Source organism: Oncorhynchus masou, chromosome 29 (assembly GCF_036934945.1).
Source record: "Oncorhynchus masou masou isolate Uvic2021 chromosome 29, UVic_Omas_1.1, whole genome shotgun sequence".
Taxonomy (NCBI): domain Eukaryota; kingdom Metazoa; phylum Chordata; class Actinopteri; order Salmoniformes; family Salmonidae; genus Oncorhynchus; species Oncorhynchus masou.
In genome coordinates this window covers 38,476,436-38,495,177 of record NC_088240.1, presented here as the reverse complement: position 1 = coordinate 38,495,177, position 18,742 = coordinate 38,476,436, and the positions used below count along the sequence as shown (strand labels likewise).

The window sequence follows — 18,742 nt, the reverse complement described above, 5'->3', positions numbered from 1 at the left end:
TACAGTATATTTTTTAGAGATGTTTACAATCTGCTGGGTTGACAGCTCCTTTCAGAACAAACATCTCACATTTGGAAAGATTTAATACCAAACCTGAGATTTTGGAGAACTGCTTCACAATATCCAATGCTAATCTAGCTTGTGACACATTTGTCAAAAAAAGTGAGGTGTCATCTGCCAGTTGGGATATCTTGATCTCTCTGGCCTGGAATGTAATGCCTTCAAATTGACTTTGATAAACTAATGAGCACAAGATTTGAGATACTAACAAAACAAATTTTAAGGTGAGATTGGACAACCTTGTCATATTCCTTTGTTAATGTTCATCCTTGAGGATGTTCCATAACAGAGTTTGATAAAGCTATTGCCACCATTATACAGAGTTCTAATAGCATCAACAAAAAAATGACCAAACTTCAAATGCTTAAGACAATCAAAGATAAAATTGTGACTTACAGTATCAAATTCTTTCTGAAAATCCCAAAATAAGATAACAGGGAAGTCATCCAATAGATCACAATACTCAACCAAGTCTAACACCAGCCTCATAAACCCTGATTGACATTCATCAAGCAGATCCTTCAAGCAAGACTTTTCGCAAAGATTAAGGCTATAATTTTGTAGTCGTTGTTTAGGAGTGTGATTGGACGGCAATTATTAATATTTAAGAGATCCTTGTGTGGTTTAGGTATAAGAGTAATAACCCCCTGCTTCAGAGAGGCAGGTAGTTCTTCCTTCTTTATAGCCTCAAAATGTTTCAAGTAAAAATTGTGCCATTTTGTAGAATTCAGAGGTTAATCCATCACAACCTGGAGATTTGTTATTTTTTAATTGAGCAACCCCATATTGGATGTCTATAATGGATAAATCTTGACAACAAGGCCAATTTAATTCTTCACTAACCTCTATAGAATCAAGGTGATCCTTAGAGTCACTCAAATTGTTATCTAAGGAGTAGAGATTATCATAACACTTAGTGGTAAAGTCTGATAACCCTTTTATTTATTTAACTAGGCAAGTCTGTCAAGAACAATTTCTTATTTACAATGACGGCCTACGAACAGTGGGTTTAACTGCCTTGTTCAGGGGCAGAACGAAAGATTTTTACCTTGTCAGCTCGGGATTCGATCAAGCAACCTTTCGGTTACTGGCCCAATGCTCGAACCTCTAGGCTACCTGCCTTACCAGTGGTAACCCCATCCTCATGGGGTTACCACTGGGACGGTAACCCCATGAGGATCTTAAGGTTCCAAAGTGTGTGGAGTTCCCCTCACCTCTTTTCTGAATTAAAAAAAGTATCTACTGTTCTTTTCACCCTTTTCACACTATTGTTTTCTGGATTTTATGAAGGCTCCTCTAGCCTTTTCCTCATAGAATGTATCTAGTTGATTCTGTAAATCATTCAATTTAGCTTTCTCATTAAGATCAAGATGCTCAATCTCTGTGCTATCCAAAATTGTCTTAAGAGAGTTTGGCTACCTCACATCGCCTTCTTAAATAAAGATGTTTTCCATAAGTAACACAGGCTGAGCGGATTTTACATTTCTGCAGTTCCCAATATTTCCCATATTCTGCATTAGATGTGGCAAATATTCCAGTAAACAGAAATTAGATTCTTAATCACATTTTTTAAATCATCATGCAATAACAATGAGTTATTTAATTTCCAATGACCACCAGAGTATTTCTTACCATTACTGCACATTCTTCTAGTCAGCCATATGACTTCATGATCCGTCAGGACTGCAGGCAGTATTTGTACATCTACAGTGCTGGGTTCAACACTAGAGGTCGACTGAATTAGGGCCGATTTCAAGTATTCATAACAATCGGTACTCGTCATTTTTGGATGCAGATTATGGCCGATTACATTGCATTCCAAGAAGAAACTGCGTGGCAGGCTGACCACCTGTTACGCGAGTACAGCAAGGAGCCATGGTAAGTTTCTAGCTATCATTAAGCTTATCTTGTAAAAAACCATCAAATTTCACATAATCACTAGTTAGCTACACATGGTTGTTGATATTACTAGGTTAACTATCTTGTCCTGCGTTGAATATAATCAATGTGGTGCTTGTTAATTTATCATCAAATCACAGCCTACTTTGCCAAACGGGTGATTATTTAACAAAAGCGCATTCGCGAAAAAATCGCGAAAAAAGCAATCGTTGCACGAATGTACCTAACCATAAACATCAATGCCTTTCTTAAAATTAATGCACATTAGCATATTTTTTTAAACCTGCATATTTAGTTAAAAGAAATTCATGTTAGCAGGCAATATAAACTAGGGAAATTGTGTCACTTCTCTTGCGTTCATTGCACGCAGAGTCAGGGTATATGCAACAGTTTGGGCCGCCTGGCTCGTTGTGAACTAATTTGCCAGAATTTTACATAATTATGACATAACATTGAAGGTTGTGCAATGTAACAGCAATATTTAGACTTAGGGTTGCAACCCGTTCGATAAAATACAGAACGGTTCCGTATTTCACTGAAAGAAAAAAATGTTTTTTTAACGAAATGATCGTTTCCGGATTTGACCACATTAATGACCAAAGGCTCGTATTTCTGTGTTTATTTTTTTATAATTAAGTCTATGATTTGATATTTGATAGTGCAGTCTGACTGAGTGGTGGTAGGCAGCAGCAGGCTCGTAAGCATTCATTCAAACTTTACTGAGTTTCCAGCAGCTCTTAGCAATGCTTGAATCACAGCGCTGTTTATGACTTCAAGCCTATCAACACCTGAGATTAGACTGGTAATACTAAAGTGCCTATCAGAAAATCTAATAGTCAAAGGTATATGAAATACAAATGGTATAGAGAGAAATAGTCAACACCTCATAACTCCTACAACTTCTTAACTGGGAATATTGAACAACCAGCTTTCATATATATTAAGTCAGTTAAGAACTAATTCTTATTTTCAATGACGGCCTAGGAACAGGGGGTTAACTGTCATTCTGCCCTGAACAAGGCAGATGTTTTACCTTGTCAGCTCAGGGATTTGATCTTGTAACCTTTCAGTTACTAGTCCAACGCTACAACCACCAGGCTACCTGCCACCCCATATGTTCTGAGCAATGAACTTAATCATTAGCTTTTTTACATGGCACATATTGCACTTTTCCTTTCTTCTCCAACACTGTGTTTTTGCATTATTTAAACCAAATTTAACATGTTTCATTATTTATTTGAGACCAAATAGAACAAATAGTTCATTGTTCATTCAGTATTGTTGTAATTGTCATTATTACAAATATAATATATATACAGTGGGGCAAAAAAGTCTTTAGTCAGCCACCAATTGTGCAAGTTCTCCCACTTAAAAAGATGAGCCCTGTAATTTTCATCATAGGTACATTTCAACTATGACAGACAAAATGAGAAAAAAAAATCCAGAAAATCACATTGTAGGATTTTTAATGAATTTATTTGCAAATTATGGTGGAAAATAAGTATTCTCTCATCTTTTTAAGTGGAACTTGCACAATTGATGGCTGACTAAATACTTTTTTGCCCCACTGTATATATAATATATATATATATATAATCAGTTCTTGAATGTAGTGAACGATCTCTATTACTCCATGTGTATTGTTTCTCTCCAGGGGTTTTAACTCTCCATATGTCAATTAAGTCCAGGCTTTGGCAGAAGTTCACCAACTTGTTCACACCAATGTTAGGCCTATGGGGCGATCTATCAGTCTGATTAGAATAAACCATATTAAAATCTCCACCAACTATAATCTGACTGGATGGATATTTTCTCAGAAGACTTAAGAATTTCCTCTAGAAGTAAGTTATTGAGGACTATAACAGTATACATTAAAAAACACAAATAATCTGTCCATGTGGTTGATGACCGCTACTAGCCAATGACCATTGGTGTCCCTTGAGTAAACAAAAATTTCCCTTTGAAATTGTGTGCTAAAATTGCAACCCCAGCTCAATGATAAGCCCGTGGGCCAAAACAATGTCACTGCCCCACTGATTTAAAAAAAAAAGTCCTATTTGCATGAATGTGTTTCTTGAACGAATTCAAGATATGCGTTGCAGTCCTTACAAAACAAAACAAAAGTCTCTCTTCAACAGGTTTCATATCCCCCTGGCATTGATTGACAAACGTCAAGTCCATATATACAGAATAGAAAGAAAAATCATATTTTTTTCTACTGAGCGTTGTTCCCTATTGTGTTTACTATAAACCACGTTTTGTTATATTTAAGTACATTTGAGCGGGGTTAAGGTTACTCGGAACAAGCTAAAATCTCGTCTGCACTCGGTAGCTGCTGCCTGTAAATAGAATCCCATGGGTTTTATTTTATACCTTCTTTTGACCAGGTTTGAGCTAGACTTTTAGCAACAAAAGCTGCAACTCACAGCACACCCATCGTCAGAACGACGGGGAGCATGTACAGAGACAGAGTAACACTTCCGCATTAGTGGGGTCTCAATGAAAACAATCCGAAGTGAAACGGACGCTACGAAAAACTACCCCTATGAACATCGAGTTTTTGCAATACAAAATATGCATGACATTTTCGTATTCTATACTTAGTCCACTAGTTACTGCCACCATAAAGAGTGTATTGTTATTGGAAGCACTGGAATCATCTCTTGTAGGATTACTGTAATCGTGGGTTCTGACATTGTCATTGTCATCAGCTGCATACGGGACAGCAGTAGCCGAGACTACGACACAGTTAGTCACTTGCCAAACTTGGTGCTGATTGGCAATGAAATCGCAGGCCAATGTGGTTGATTGACTCCTGTGGAACCAACTGAACACTATAGACGCTGAATACAACTCAACACAATGGTATTATCGAAATGTATCGCGAGAAATCACGAGAACTTACCAACAAGACAACAAAAATAAATTTGTGGAAAACAAGCAGTGAATTATGGCGGCGTCGCTGGTACGCCGGGACAAGAAATCTACTGCTGCCCATTTAAAGGCAGATCTTAATTGGACTGACAACAGCTCTGGTGTCCGACAACTTCAAGAGCTACTTGATTCTGTTCTTAATCCAGAAAAGCCAGCGGCAGACACAGAAGCCCTTGACTGGTGTAAATGTCTAATAGCAGGAGGAGAAGGTTTCGAAGAGTTCTGCACAACGGTCCGGTCCTATGACAACGCTACTTTATGTGGCTTGGTTTGGACAGCCAATTTTGTGGCATACCGCTGTCGGACCTGTGGCATATCTCCTTGCATGTCACTTTGTGCAGAATGTTTTAATAACGGCGATCACACAGGCCATGATTTCAACATGTTCAGGAGCCAGGCTGGTGGGGCCTGTGACTGTGGAGACAGTAATGTCATGCGAGAGACTGGGTAAGTTTTTAGGAGCGTTAGCTGGCTGATAGCTAGCTAGCTAGCTAGCTAATTGGATTGTAAGTAACCATTTCTAATTAATTGACGAGGCTTAATACGTGGCATTATTTAACTGCAACTGACATTACCCCCAACCCACCTACACATTTTTAATAATGTGGTAAGGCGAGCCAGCTACGTTGGCTAACTAACTAGGCTGTTAATGATGATGGCTAGTTTGCGGGCTAACAGCTAGCTAGCAAAGTTCTACATGGGAGTGTCAATTTGTAAAATATGTAACAGTGCGGGTTTGAAAGGTCCCTGTCTTTTTATAATTGTACTGACATGTATGTGGCGGCAGGGTAGCCTAGTAGTTAGAGCGTTGGACTAGTAACAAAGGCTGAGTAATTGTTCCCAAATACTTACATTTATTTTGGGTACTTCTAAAATCAAGATATGTGTGGTGTTCTTTCTCAGATTTTGCAATCGGCATCGGTTAAGAACCGGGGAGAATGTCCCCTCAGTCCCCAGAGACTTACTACTGATGCCAGAGATGGTCCTACCCCGCTTCATCATCTGTATCATACAGTACCTAAGGGATGGATACACTGAACCAGGTGAGAAAAACAGCACGTCTCTGTCTACAGGATACTCTATTTTTTAATATAACTCGGCAAGAAATCGTGTTCTTTTACAACTTTATCTTATGTAGGTAATTCTGCTTGTTTTCATGAGCCTATCTGACACACTTCATAACTTTTATCTTATCTTGCACTCAGACACATCAACTGAGAGGGACCTACAGAAGGTCTTACAGCAGCTGGAACCCCAGATCTCCTTCTTAGAAGAACTTACGAAGATGGGTGGGGCAATGAGAACTGTACTGACAAAGATCCTAACAAATCAGCAAATATTCAAGGACCTGAGCGTGGGTAAATATGTCTTTTTCCACTCTCTCATTCAGCCTTTGGTTGAATGTTATTCTGACCATGTGTTGGAAAAATTATCAAAAGGATAGTTACTCAGTATTGCGGAGCTCTATACTGAAGTTGGGCTTTAATACTTCATGTATGGCATTGGTGTGATGCCAATGAATGTCTAATTAGTTTAATAAATATGCCATGTGTAAATATGCCCTGTAGGTCAAGAGGAGAATGTATATGCAAAAAAGAACTACGAGAAGTACCTGTCGGCGCTGAAGAACTCAGGCCTGGTGTCTGTGGAGGAGAAGGCCCAGTCTGGGGCTGCAGAGCCAACTCGTGGGGCTGAGGCAGGGGCTGGCGCAGGGGCGCTGGGTTTACTGGGTAAGTCCTCATCCCCTCTTTAGGAGTTGGAGCTCAAAATAAGTTGAAAATAACATTTTATTTATTTATTATGGAAACTTAATGTAAGTAATGTTTCTCAATATCTCATTAAACAAGGGAATAATCCGCTAATAGCTGCTTTCTTCCTCTGCTCTGTTTTCCTTAGGAGCTGAAGCACCAGCCAGCCCTGATGAGTCTAATAAAGAGGTATGTGAATACGGTATCAGAATAGTTAGTCTCGCTTCTCAGTATTGAAATATAGATAGTTGTTATATTACTTCCTATTGTCTTTTTAAAGGAGGATCAAGATGGGGGGCAATCGGTTGGACAGAGAAAGAGAGTTAAACTTAGTAGCACTGCCAAAGGTAATTCACATAGAATGTTATGCAGGTTATGTAATGATGAATAATGCACAGGTATTTCATGTGAAAGTCAGCATTACCATGAGACCAGTCAATTGTGTTATTTTCTTAGATCCATCCATTATGGAATCTCTGAAACACAAATGTTTTCTGGAGGAGTTGCTGTTTTGGACAATAAAGTATGAGTTTCCTCAGAAGATGGTTACTTTTCTACTGAACATGCTGCCAGATCAAGACTACAAGGTATGTTTAAGTGTAGTGCATAGATTTTCTAATTCCTACGGTTTATGGTGTATTGGCACTGCTGCATTCTTGCCTAGAGAAGCTGTTACAACAGCAAATGCATAAGATAACCTGCTTATCATCCTTTTGTAGATCACCTTCACGAAAACATTTGTTCAACATTATGCATTCATTATGAAGACACTGATGAAAAGCCAGGAGTCAGATACCATGTCCAACCGCATCGTACATATCAGTGTACAGCTGTTCAGCAATGAGGAGCTAGCACGTCACGTCACCGAGGAGTGTCAACTCCTAGACATCATGGTTACTGTCCTCCTCTACATGATGGAGAGTTGCCTTATCAAAAGTGAACTTCAAGGTGAGCTATGTTTGAATGGCCATACTGATGATTGGGTTTCATTCATGAATCTAGTGTGCTTCTCACACTACTGATCCTAGTGTCCTCTCCCTCTTCTCCTTATTTTCAGATGAAGAGAACAGCCGCCATGTTGTGGTCAACTGCAGCGAGCCTCTGCTGAAGAACAACACTTACTGGCCTTTAGTTAGCGATTTTATTAATATTCTCTCACACCAAAGTGTAGCAAAAAAATTCCTGGAGGACCACTCACTGCTCATGCTGTGGATGAGCTTTGTGTCCTTCTTTCAAGGTAATTCCTTCTGTATTTAACAATATGAATAGCAGTGGTGATGATTCTGTGTTTTTCCTCAGTCATTGTCCCAGGTAGAGTAGCTGGTGTGATTTGTAGTGTATTCGTTAGTATATGACTCGCATAGATACCACCTGTCTCTGTTAATATCTGCTTAGTCATATGATGCAATGTTATCCCTCTGAGATTCTCTTCCATTGGTTAGTCACTGCTTTTTAGTTGTTCCCTATTTGCTGTAGCTAAGTAAGCATTTAAGGTCTACGCATGTTGTATTTGGCGCATGTGACAAATAACATCTGATTTTGATTTAAAACGGATGTTATGTCACATCCAACTTAACTTTTCCACTGTCTGACCAAACGAGAATAATGGTGCATGTCTCTATTAGTATTATAGTCGGTGCAGCACTCCTGCCATGTGTCCACCAAAACCCTAAAAATAACCCCTAGCCTCAGATACTGTGGACTGGAGTATCCGCTTACCAAGGAAAGGTGCATAGAGCAGAGTGCCTCTGTTATTTTATGCGTGTAGACTGCTCTGCCCTTAAGTACATTCTTACAGATTTATCTGGGTGTCCTTTGTGTCCCTTAAGCTGCTTTCAGTGAACGAGACCACTAATAATGCTTCATGTTTCGTGATGACTTAGTGAATGAAACCACTGTAATAATGCTTCGTGTTACGTGATGACTAACCATGAAAGCGCTCCTCTGGTCCTGTAGGTATGAACTTGATTAAGCGGGAGTTGAGTGAGCACGTGGAGTTCGAGTCCCAGACGTACTATGCAGCTTTTGCAGCAGAGTTGGAGGCCTGCGCACAACCAATGTGGGGTCTCCTCACACACTGCAAAGTCAAAGTGAGTCCAATAACCCTTGTTTAATTACTATTATAATTTTTTTATCAGTGTGGATCACGTTGTAGCTATTTGACGTTCCAGTATTATGCACGGAACCCGTTAGGAAAATGATTACACTATGAATAATTGTTTATTTGCAGGAGACACAGGAATACACCAAGACGGTGGTGCGTTACTGCTTGGAGACTCTGCAGATCTGGTTTGATGCCATTGGCTTTGTGGATGAGGTAACTCGGCAAATATTCAGAACAGTCAGGATGCATTTGTAAATCAACATTTTCCTTTCGTGTTTATATCTGGTCTCTGTTTCTCTGTAGCCTGCTCCAAATCAAGTGACCTTTCACCTGCCACTGCACCGTTACTACGCCATGTTCCTAAGCAAGGTGTGGCAGATCTACAACCCTTTAAGTTCTGTTTCTGGTGCTTTAAGCCCTCTTTGTAGTGAGTTTACTGTCTATTGTCTCCTAGGCAGTGAAGTGCCAGGGGCTTGACCTGGACAGTCTCCTCCCACATCAAGAGATGCTCATGAAGATTATGGTCCATCCACTCCAGATTCAGGTATTGTACCGGTATAGACCATTCTTTGCAATATCTTGACAATGGCTCAAATATCAGAACAGGTTGTGTGGTGAATAACGTCACACAATGTCTGAAAAGGAAAGGCTGACTCGTACCCGAACAGTTGTTAGTGTCTTATAAATATGATAAGGAGAAGTTGACTGGCTATTTAAAAGGTTCCTGTGTCACTACTCTGGAGATTACCTTAATGTGTTGTCGTGATGTGACTACCATTAATGTGATGACTGCTATTCATCGAATAATTACCTCCTATGTTTTAATTATTACTCAAATCAATCATGAAACAATTAATTAGTCATTTGGGGCTCCACGGGCAAAGTTTATTTAATCAGTTACAGTTTCCTGAATTAGCTCAATATCATACCAGTCATCAATTAATAATTTCCTCATATCAGTCTCTGAACGTCGCATAATCCTTGGATATCTACACAAACCTTAACTTAAGCGATGAATCAGCGATACACAAATTGTCTTAATAATTTATTTACGAACTTAACAATCACAGAATTGCATGAACATACATACACGGTATAGGTTATATTGATTACTAACATAATGCATATGAAAAGTTCCTAGTGGACTAACCCGATATGACTGCTTGTTACACAGTGGAAAGGGGGTGGGGAGTGATTATGAGCGGGAGAGACAAAGAGCGTGGACTTATCGTACATACATGTGGAAGCTATGCTCATGGGAATATGACTACTTTGCACATGAACGACTGCTCATTCGAAAATAATTGCAATGCATATACAGTTGAAGTTTACATACACTTAGGTTGGAGTCATTTAACTCGGTTTTTCAACCACTCCACAAATTTCTTGTTAACAGACTATAATTTTGGCAAGTCGGTTAGGACATCTACTTTGCGCATGACACAAGTAATTTTTCCAACAATTGTTTATACATACAGATTATTTCACTTATAATTCATTATCACAATTCCAGTTGGTCAGAGGTTTACATGCACTAAATTAACTGTGCCTTTAAACAGCTTGGAAAATTCCAGAATGTCATGGTTTAGAAGCTTCTGATAGGCTAATTGACATTTGAGTCAATTGGAGGTGTACCTGTGGATGTATTTCAAAGCCTACCTTCAAGCTCATTGCCTCTTTGCTTGACATCATGGGAATGTCAAAAGAAGAAATCAGCCAAGATCTCAGAAAAGTAATTGTAGATCTCCACAAGTCTGGTTCATCCTTGGGAGCAATTTCCAAATGCCTGAAGGAACCACATTCATCTGTACAAACAATAGTACGCAAGTATAAACACTATGGGACCACACAACCGTCATACCGATCAGGAAGGAGATGCGTTCTGTCTCCTAGAGACGAATGTACTTTGGTGCGAAAAGTGCAAATCACTCCCAGAACAACAGCAAAGGACCTTGTGAAGATGCTGGAGGAAACCGGTACAAAAGTATCTATATCCACAGTAAAACGAGTCCTATATCGACATAACCTGAAAGGCCACTCTGCAAGGAAGAAGCCACTGCTCCAAAACCGCCATAAAAAAGCCAGACTACGGATTGCAACTGCACATGGGGACAAAGATTGTGCTTTTTGGAGAAATGTCCTCTGGTCTGATGAAACAAAAATATAACTGTTTGGCCATACTGACCATCGTTATAAAAAAAAAGGGGAAGGCTTGCAAGCCGAAGAACACCATCCCAGCCGCGAAGGATGGGGGTGATAGCATCATGTTGTGGGGGTGCTTTGGTGCACCAGTCCCTCCTGCAGTTCACAAAATAGATGGCATCATGAGGAGAGGAAAAGTATGTAGATATATTGGACAACATCTCAAGACATCAGTCAGGAAGTTAAAGCTTGTTCGCAAATGGGTCTTCCAGATGGACAATGACCCCAAGCATACTTCCAAAGTTGTGGAAAAATGGCTTAAAGGACAACAAAGTCAATGTATTGGAGTGGCCATCACAAAGCCCTGACCTCAATCCTATAGAAAATTTGTGAGCAAAGGAGGCCTAGAAGGGAGGAATGGACCAAAATTCACCCAACTTATTGTGGGAAGCAAACCTAAACGTTTGACCCAAGTTAAACAATTTAAAAGGCAATGCTACCAAATACTAATTGAGTGTATGTACATTTCTGACCCACTGGGAATGTGAGGAAAGAAATAAAAGCTGAAATTTATTCTGACATTTCACATTCTTAAAATAAAGTGTTGATCCTAACTGATCTAAGACAGGGAATTTTTACTAGGATTAAATGTATTCGGCTAAGGTGTATGTAAACTTCAGACTTTATTTACGTGTGGATGTTTCTGTTGAACTCGATCCGTCTATGGGAAGTGGTTAAATGTAAGTCTCTGTTTGTCCACCAAAGGTCACAATGTCCGTTGTTGTAGGCTTGTTTCTTAGATTGGGTACATCAGGTGTATACCAAGTGGTGTTCAGAGGGATGTGTATTTCCCAATGTTCATTAGAATAGGTACCTCAGAGGTACCTATGATGGTGAGAGGAATTTGTCCTTCCCTCTTCTTGGTCAATTGTCCTAGACTATGTTACATGCAGAGCTGCAGACTGCATGTTTTAATCTAGTCTTCACCTTTGTCACTTGTCGAGAGTTTCAGAGGGTCTTACTATTTTCTGGTCATGTACATTTGAACCATTTCTAGCCGCGTAGCCACCGCTCCACGCTGTTTGGTCTTGTACGTTTAGTTACAAGTCCTTTTAAGTACACTGGTTGGAAGGGCTGTGTCAACATGATGGAACCATGCCTGTGCTCCCGTGGGTGTGGTTATTGACTTGGCCCAGGTTTATATGAAAAGCCATTATCTCATTTAGAAGGCTTCAAACTTGATCACTAAACTCTCTGAAGGTGTACACGTTTATCTTGCTATACATTTTCTGCAAGGTATTTTATGATCTGGTGAAGTCACAACCCCCCCCCCCTCTCTGGCTATCTTTGATCCCCACCAAGGAGAGAGTGCGCTGTAGAGCTGATCCACTGTAACCTGATCGTTTGGCTCCTCACAGGAGAGTCATGACAGTGTGTTCAATGTACTGTGCACAGCAGGGATGGGAAACTTTAGGAGTGGGGGACACAATCTGTGGCTCGAGAGTCCACATACCCACATTCATTACCATGCATGTAGTCAGTCGGCCCTAGCTTTTTGGGGTCCCTAAGTGAAATTCTGTTGGACACCTACAACCTTGTGAGCAAAACATTTTAGTGGCTCCCCTCTTGACAACGGAGAAAACATTTTTCACATTTTTTAAAATAAGTTTTTGTTCATTTGCTGCAATTTTGGCATGGAGCATAGAGAACATGTAGCATTTATAAAGTAAGTTTGCTACAATTCTACATATTTTGCCATGGGCGGATAGAAAAATTTGCTGGGCTGTCCACATCACTCTCTGTAGCGCCATGCAATCGAGGGCGGTGCAGTTGCCATACCAAGCAGTGATGCAGCCAGTCAAGATGCTGTCAATGGTGCAGCTGTAGAAATTTGAGGGCCCATTCAACATCTTTTCATTCTCCTTCTTCACGACGTGTGTACACCATGTTAAGTCCTTAGTGATTTGGACACTGAGGAACTTGAAGCTCTCGACCCGCTCCACTGGGAAGGGTTTGAGGGAGAGGTTGTTGTCCTGTCAGCTGTCTCATTGTCGCTGGTGATCAGGCCTAACACTGTCGTCAGCTAACTTGATTGTATTGGAGTCACGCATTTGTGGATGAACAGGGACTACAGAATGGAAATAAGCACACCCCTGTGTGGCCCCAGTGTCAAGGGTCAGCGTGACGGAGGTGGTGTTGTCTACCCTCACCACCTAAGGTAGGCCCATCAGGAAGTCCCGGATCCAGTTGCAGAGGGAGGTGTCCAGTCCCGAGGGGACTATGGTGTTGAGCGCTTAGCTGTAGTCACATTCTCAAAAGGCCGCCAGTTGCCCATCCCTTGTATACAGTATGTAATTAGCATTTTATGTTCCTCGTAGGCGAGCCTGTCAGAGATTCACAGTAACATGTGGGTAAGAAATGGTCTCCAGATAAAAGGACAGGCTATGACCTACGTGCAGTCTCACTTCTGCAACTCCATGATCGATCCAGACATCTTTCTGCTCCAGGTAAAGACTACTTACCTACTCCTGGTGATCACAACATTATGGACTGTTATGAATGCCATATACTCCATTGTATAATTTTTCTTCCCAATCTGTCGACAGGTGTGTGCGTCAAGGCTTGATCCCGACTACTTCATCTCTTCAGTGTTCGAGAGGTATAGTCTGAGCTGTTGCAATTTGTCATTTTTCGCTGAACTTGATTGACTTTGTTTATCATCACCCATTGACAACTCCAGTTTTGAAAGTCAAGATGTAACAAAACAGAATTTAATACCAGTAACTAGGGCTGTGGCGGTCATGACATTTTGTCAGACGCTTATTGTCATGCAAGTTAAAATCAAACTTTATTTGTCACATGCGCCGAATACAACAAGTGTAGACTTTACCGTGAAATGCTTACTTACAAGCCCTTAACCAACAGTGCAGTTCAAGAAGAAAATAGTAGGCTATAATAAAAAGTAACACAATATCAAGGCTATATACAGGGGGCACCGGTACCGAGTCAGTGTGCAGGGCCACAGACTCGTTGAGGTAATCTCTACATGTCGGTGGGGGCGAAGTGACTATGCATAGGTAACAAACAAATAGCGAGTAGCAGCAATGTACGGGAGGAAGGAGGGGGATATGTAAATTGTCCGGTGGTGATTTTTATGAATTGTTTTGCAGTCTAATGGCTTGGGGGTAGAAGCTGTTGAGGAGCCTTTTGGTCCGAGACTTGGCGCTCCTCACCGCTTGCCGTGCGGTAGCAGAGAAAACAATCTATAACATGGGTGACTGGAGTCTCTGGCAATTTTTGGGCCTTGTCTCTGACACCGCCTATTATATACAGTTGAAGTCTGAAGTTTACATACAGCTGAGCCAAATACATTTCAACTCAGTTTTTCACAATTCCTGACATTTAATCCTAGTAAAAATTTCCTGTCTTAGGTCAGTTAGGATCACCACTTTATTTTAAGAATGTGAATTGTCAGAATAATAGTAGTGATTTATTTCAGCTTTTATTTCTTTCATCACATTCCCAGTGGGTAAGAAGTTTACATACACTCAATTAGTATTTGGTAGCATTGCCTTTAAATTGTTTAACTTGGGTCAAACGTTTAGGTTAGCTTCCCACAATAAGTTGGGTGAATTTTGGCCCATTCCTCCGAACAGAGCTGGTGTAACTGAGTCAGGTTTCTAGGCCTCCTTATTCGCAGTTCTGCCCACAAGTTGTCTGAAGGATTGAGGTCAGGGCTTTGATGGCCACTACAATACCTTGACTTTGTTGTCCTTAAGCCATTTTGCCCCAACTTTGGAAGTATGATTGGGGTCATTGTCCATTTTGGAAGACCCATTTGTGACCAAGCTTTAACTTCCTGACTGATGTCTGGAGATGTTGCTTCAATATATCCACATCATTTTCCTCTCCTCGTGATGCCATCTATTTTGTGAAGTACACTAGTCCCTCCTGCAGCAGAGCACCCCCACAACATGATGCTGCCACCCCGTGCTTCGTGGTTGGGATGGTGTTCGGCTTGCAAGCATCCCCCTTTTTCCCCCAAACATAACGATGGTCATTATGGCCAAACAGTTATATTTTGGTTTCATCAGGCCAGAGGGCATTTCTCCCAAAAATACGATCTATGTCCCCATGTGCAGTTGCAAAACGTAGTTTGGCTTTTTTATGGTGGTTTTGGAGCATTGGCTTCTTCCTTGCTGAGTGGCCTTTCAGGTTATATCGCTATAGGACTTGTTTTACTGTGGATATAGATACTTCTGTACCCGTTTCCTCCAGCATCTTCACAAGGTCCTTTGCTGTTGTTCTGGGAGTGATTTGCACTTTTCGCATCAAGTACGTTCATCTCCAGGAGACAGAATGCGTCTCCTTCCTGATCGGTATGACTGCTGCGTGGTCCCATGGTGTTTAAACTTGCGTACTATTGTTTGTACAGATGAACGTGGTACCTTCAGGCGTTTGGAAATTGCTCCCAAGGATGAACAATTTCTTTTGAGGACTTGGCTGATTTTCTTTTTGGTTTTCCCATGATGTCAAGCAAAGAAGCACTGAGTTTGAAGGTAGGCCTTGAAATACATCCACAGGTACACCTCCAATTCACTCAAATGTTGTCAATTAGCCTATCAGAAGCTTCTAAAGCCATGACATCGTTTCTAGAATCTTCCAGGCTGTTTAAAGGCACAGTCAACTTAATGTATGTAAACTTCTGACCCACTGGAATTGTGATACAGTGAAATAATCGGTCTGTAAACAATTGTTGGAAAAATGACTTGTCAGAACATCTACTTTGTGCATAACTGATTTATGAAAACTATAGTTTGTTAACAAGACATTTGTGGAGTGATTGAAAAACAAGTTTTAATGACTCCAACCTAAGTGTATGTAAACTTCTGACTTCAGCTGTTGGTCCTGGATGGCAGGAAGCTTGGTCTCAAGTGATGTACTGGGCCGTTTGCACTAACCTCTGTAGCGCCTTAGTCAGTTGCCATACCAGGCGGTGATGCAACTGGTCGGGATGCTCTCAATGGTGCATCCTGACCAGTTGAATAGTAATTGACCGTTAATTAGCATCTCCAAGCTGCTGATACACGCCTTCGGAACGTCATTCTTTTTAATATACACCATCACAATAAATCCATTATTTATTTTAGGCAGGTCTAAAGAAACATTGTGATATGAATAAAATATATTTCAGAATAACCGAATGAGTCAGCCTACTGTGTGTTATCTGGCTATGTGCCATGCAATAGGCTGTAAGCTAGTTCCTTTAGCTGACAAGATAATGCTTATGTCCTGTACCATTATTTTGTTTTTATTGTAAGAATAATATAATTGAATTTAGCTGAATAAAATAGAAAGGATATTTTTTCCATTCAGGAGTGAGTGTTTAATTTGAAGTGGCTATGTTGAGTGTAAAAGTGATCATTTGAAACAGGTCCCATATGCTAGATTTTTGAATTTAGATTTTTTTTTTGTGAATGATACAAACCTTCATGTCTTAAATCAAAACATATATGGGTTGCATGAATGGCCCATTTATCAAATGGGTAGGAGCAGGGAGAATAATATGTTATCCGTATGTACTCGAATAACGAATGGAGGCCACTTTCCTGCAGTTTAAATCATACCAGGTTGGCCTAAATATAGTAGCTGCTGGGATCCTTTTTTTAGTGGCAACCATCAACTTTCACACGATTGCACATAGACATGTCTGGGCTTATAAGAACACGTATTTCACTTCATGCATCAACCACTGTTTAAGGAGCATGCAGCCTGCATTCTGCTCAAACTCTTGTATGCCATGGGATCTCCAACCATGTTCCTGCAGCTACCCAGTGCTTAATTTGTGAAGCAAAGTGAAATCTGTTCGGGAACATCAATAGTAACATATTTTCACAACACAACAATTCAACTGTTGATAGCCTCTATCTCTGTGTGCTCGAGAAAGGGGAGGAGATGGAAACGCACGGTTTTGAGATTCTGTAGTTAAATGTGATGCCAGCCAATTACTTGGCTATTCAAATACAAATTCACTATAATTGTAGGGTGACATGGTGACTGGACCACTCGCGCGTCTGCCATCGCCTACATGTTGATTTTGTTATTTTACCTGAAAGGCACAAGGTCCTCTACTCTGACGATTAATCCACAGATAAAAGGGTAAACTGAATTTGCTTCTAGTAGTCTCTCCTCCTTCAGGCTTCTTCTTTGAACTTTATATGGTTGGCAACCAGCTTTAAGGTGCATTACCGCCACCAACCGGACTGGAGTTTGGACCTCAGTTCATCTTTCAATCACACACGTGGGTTTATGTTCCAAAAAACCAATGAGGTGGGACTTCTAGCCCGTCAAGCATCACAAATAGAACCAAGTTCTATTTTAGCACCTGGCTACGCAGACGCTCACAAGCGTTTTGGGTGCTGTGATTTGAATAACATGTATGTGTACATTTATTTTGCAACACATTTGACGCAAGCGGTGTGGTCAGCATGTAACTCTATAAGCTGCCCTGCCCAATCAATGAACCAACGGCATTGCCTAGGCCTATATGTTCTCTCCCAACGTTTGGAGTGTAGCATAAGGTAACCAAGTCCATCCAGTGTGTGTATTATAATAATACAGTCCACACTCAATGACAATTTACTAGAATTAGTTTAATTTTGGACTATAGGTTAGACCAGACATCTTAGGCTATGTATTGTATAACGGCACAATTATTTTAATTCCGTTTTTATTTTTTCTGGCTTGGGCTCATAGCTTATGTCTGCGGGTGTTCTGCCTTTTAATGCTTTGAATTAATCATCACATTAGCGCTGTCCTTTTCATTGTTTGTCTTTGAAACAACATCCACAATGACCATGTTTTCAACATGTGAACTTCTTCCTTCAAATTATCAGTGAGGTACAACATTTTTTTTAAAGCTTAGCGGTGAGATTTAAAAAGCATGATACTGTTTTGATGGTGAATGTTTGTAATTTTCGATTGTATTTGCATAGAGATTTGTTAGAGACAATAGAGCCCTGAACACCAGGTCGTTAGCAAGTTGGGTACTACCAACGCATGTCCAGAGTGTATACGAGGAGATGGTCGTGTCACGGGGAATTTGACTGCGCTCATGGCTACCTGTGTGGTGGGAATACGGTCACCGCAACAGCTCTATCAGTAACATGTATTTCATATACAGATTCAAAGTGGTGGACCTCTTGACCATGGCCTCTGTGCACCAGAATGCAGCACTGGACGGTGAGCAGGAGAGGCCAATGCTGGAGGGAGCCTTGACGTTTCTCGTCATCTTGTCCAGTCTTCGCATTCACTTGGGTAGGTGCAGATGCATTCAGGGGAGAATAAAATTGTACATGAACAACAATTTGAATATGTTTTATCATCCTGACTATATTGGCATTATCCGTAGATGCATGAATGAATATTTCTCCCTCTCATTGATAGGCATGGCAGATGATGAGATTCTCAGAGCCGAGATGGTCTCCCAACTGTGTATGAACGACCGCACCCACAGTTCACTCTTGGACCTCGTATCCTCACTGCCTTATCAGCCTTTAATTCACAGTAGAATTAATTGAATATCCTAACCTGTGGTCAGTATTTTCTCTTTGATACTCATTTGAGTTTGTAGCTGGATTGTTAGTCTCCAGATTTTGTAGTGGCAATGGTAACATTTTCTGAAGAACCTTGTTTGTTCCCTTGCTAGAATGTGTAATTACTCACCAAAGGCAATGTGTTGTCCCTGTTCTACAAATTGGAAAAAGCACCACTAACACCTTGCTTTCACCATACCTTCCCCTTGTTATTACTTGTGATTGGTTTAATTGATGTAAAGTTGCATCTTTTAACACAC

The 18,742-nt window shown here is 40.6% G+C and overlaps 1 protein-coding gene across 2 annotated transcripts in view; it reads left to right on the top strand.

Annotated features, from left to right (window-relative positions):
- Positions 1-4,471: 4,471 nt before the first annotated feature.
- The window catches only part of ubr3 (ubiquitin protein ligase E3 component n-recognin 3), a 47,891-nt gene continuing 33,620 nt past the window's right edge, over positions 4,472-18,742 (top strand). The window contains exons 1-17 of one of the 2 annotated variants that reach the window (XM_064944800.1): positions 4,472-5,340; positions 5,797-5,936; positions 6,099-6,251; positions 6,462-6,623; positions 6,790-6,830; positions 6,922-6,988; positions 7,098-7,228; positions 7,361-7,589; positions 7,699-7,878; positions 8,598-8,731; positions 8,872-8,958; positions 9,049-9,114; positions 9,200-9,289; positions 13,266-13,394; positions 13,494-13,546; positions 18,071-18,204; positions 18,334-18,419. In XM_064944800.1, coding sequence (XP_064800872.1) covers positions 4,910-5,340; positions 5,797-5,936; positions 6,099-6,251; positions 6,462-6,623; positions 6,790-6,830; positions 6,922-6,988; positions 7,098-7,228; positions 7,361-7,589; positions 7,699-7,878; positions 8,598-8,731; positions 8,872-8,958; positions 9,049-9,114; positions 9,200-9,289; positions 13,266-13,394; positions 13,494-13,546; positions 18,071-18,204; positions 18,334-18,419 — 2,313 coding nt within the window. In that variant the 5' untranslated portion in view covers positions 4,472-4,909. The remainder of the gene's footprint in view (positions 5,341-5,796; positions 5,937-6,098; positions 6,252-6,461; positions 6,624-6,789; positions 6,831-6,921; positions 6,989-7,097; positions 7,229-7,360; positions 7,590-7,698; positions 7,879-8,597; positions 8,732-8,871; positions 8,959-9,048; positions 9,115-9,199; positions 9,290-13,265; positions 13,395-13,493; positions 13,547-18,070; positions 18,205-18,333; positions 18,420-18,742) is intronic. The other variant, XM_064944801.1, reaches the window with a different exon arrangement.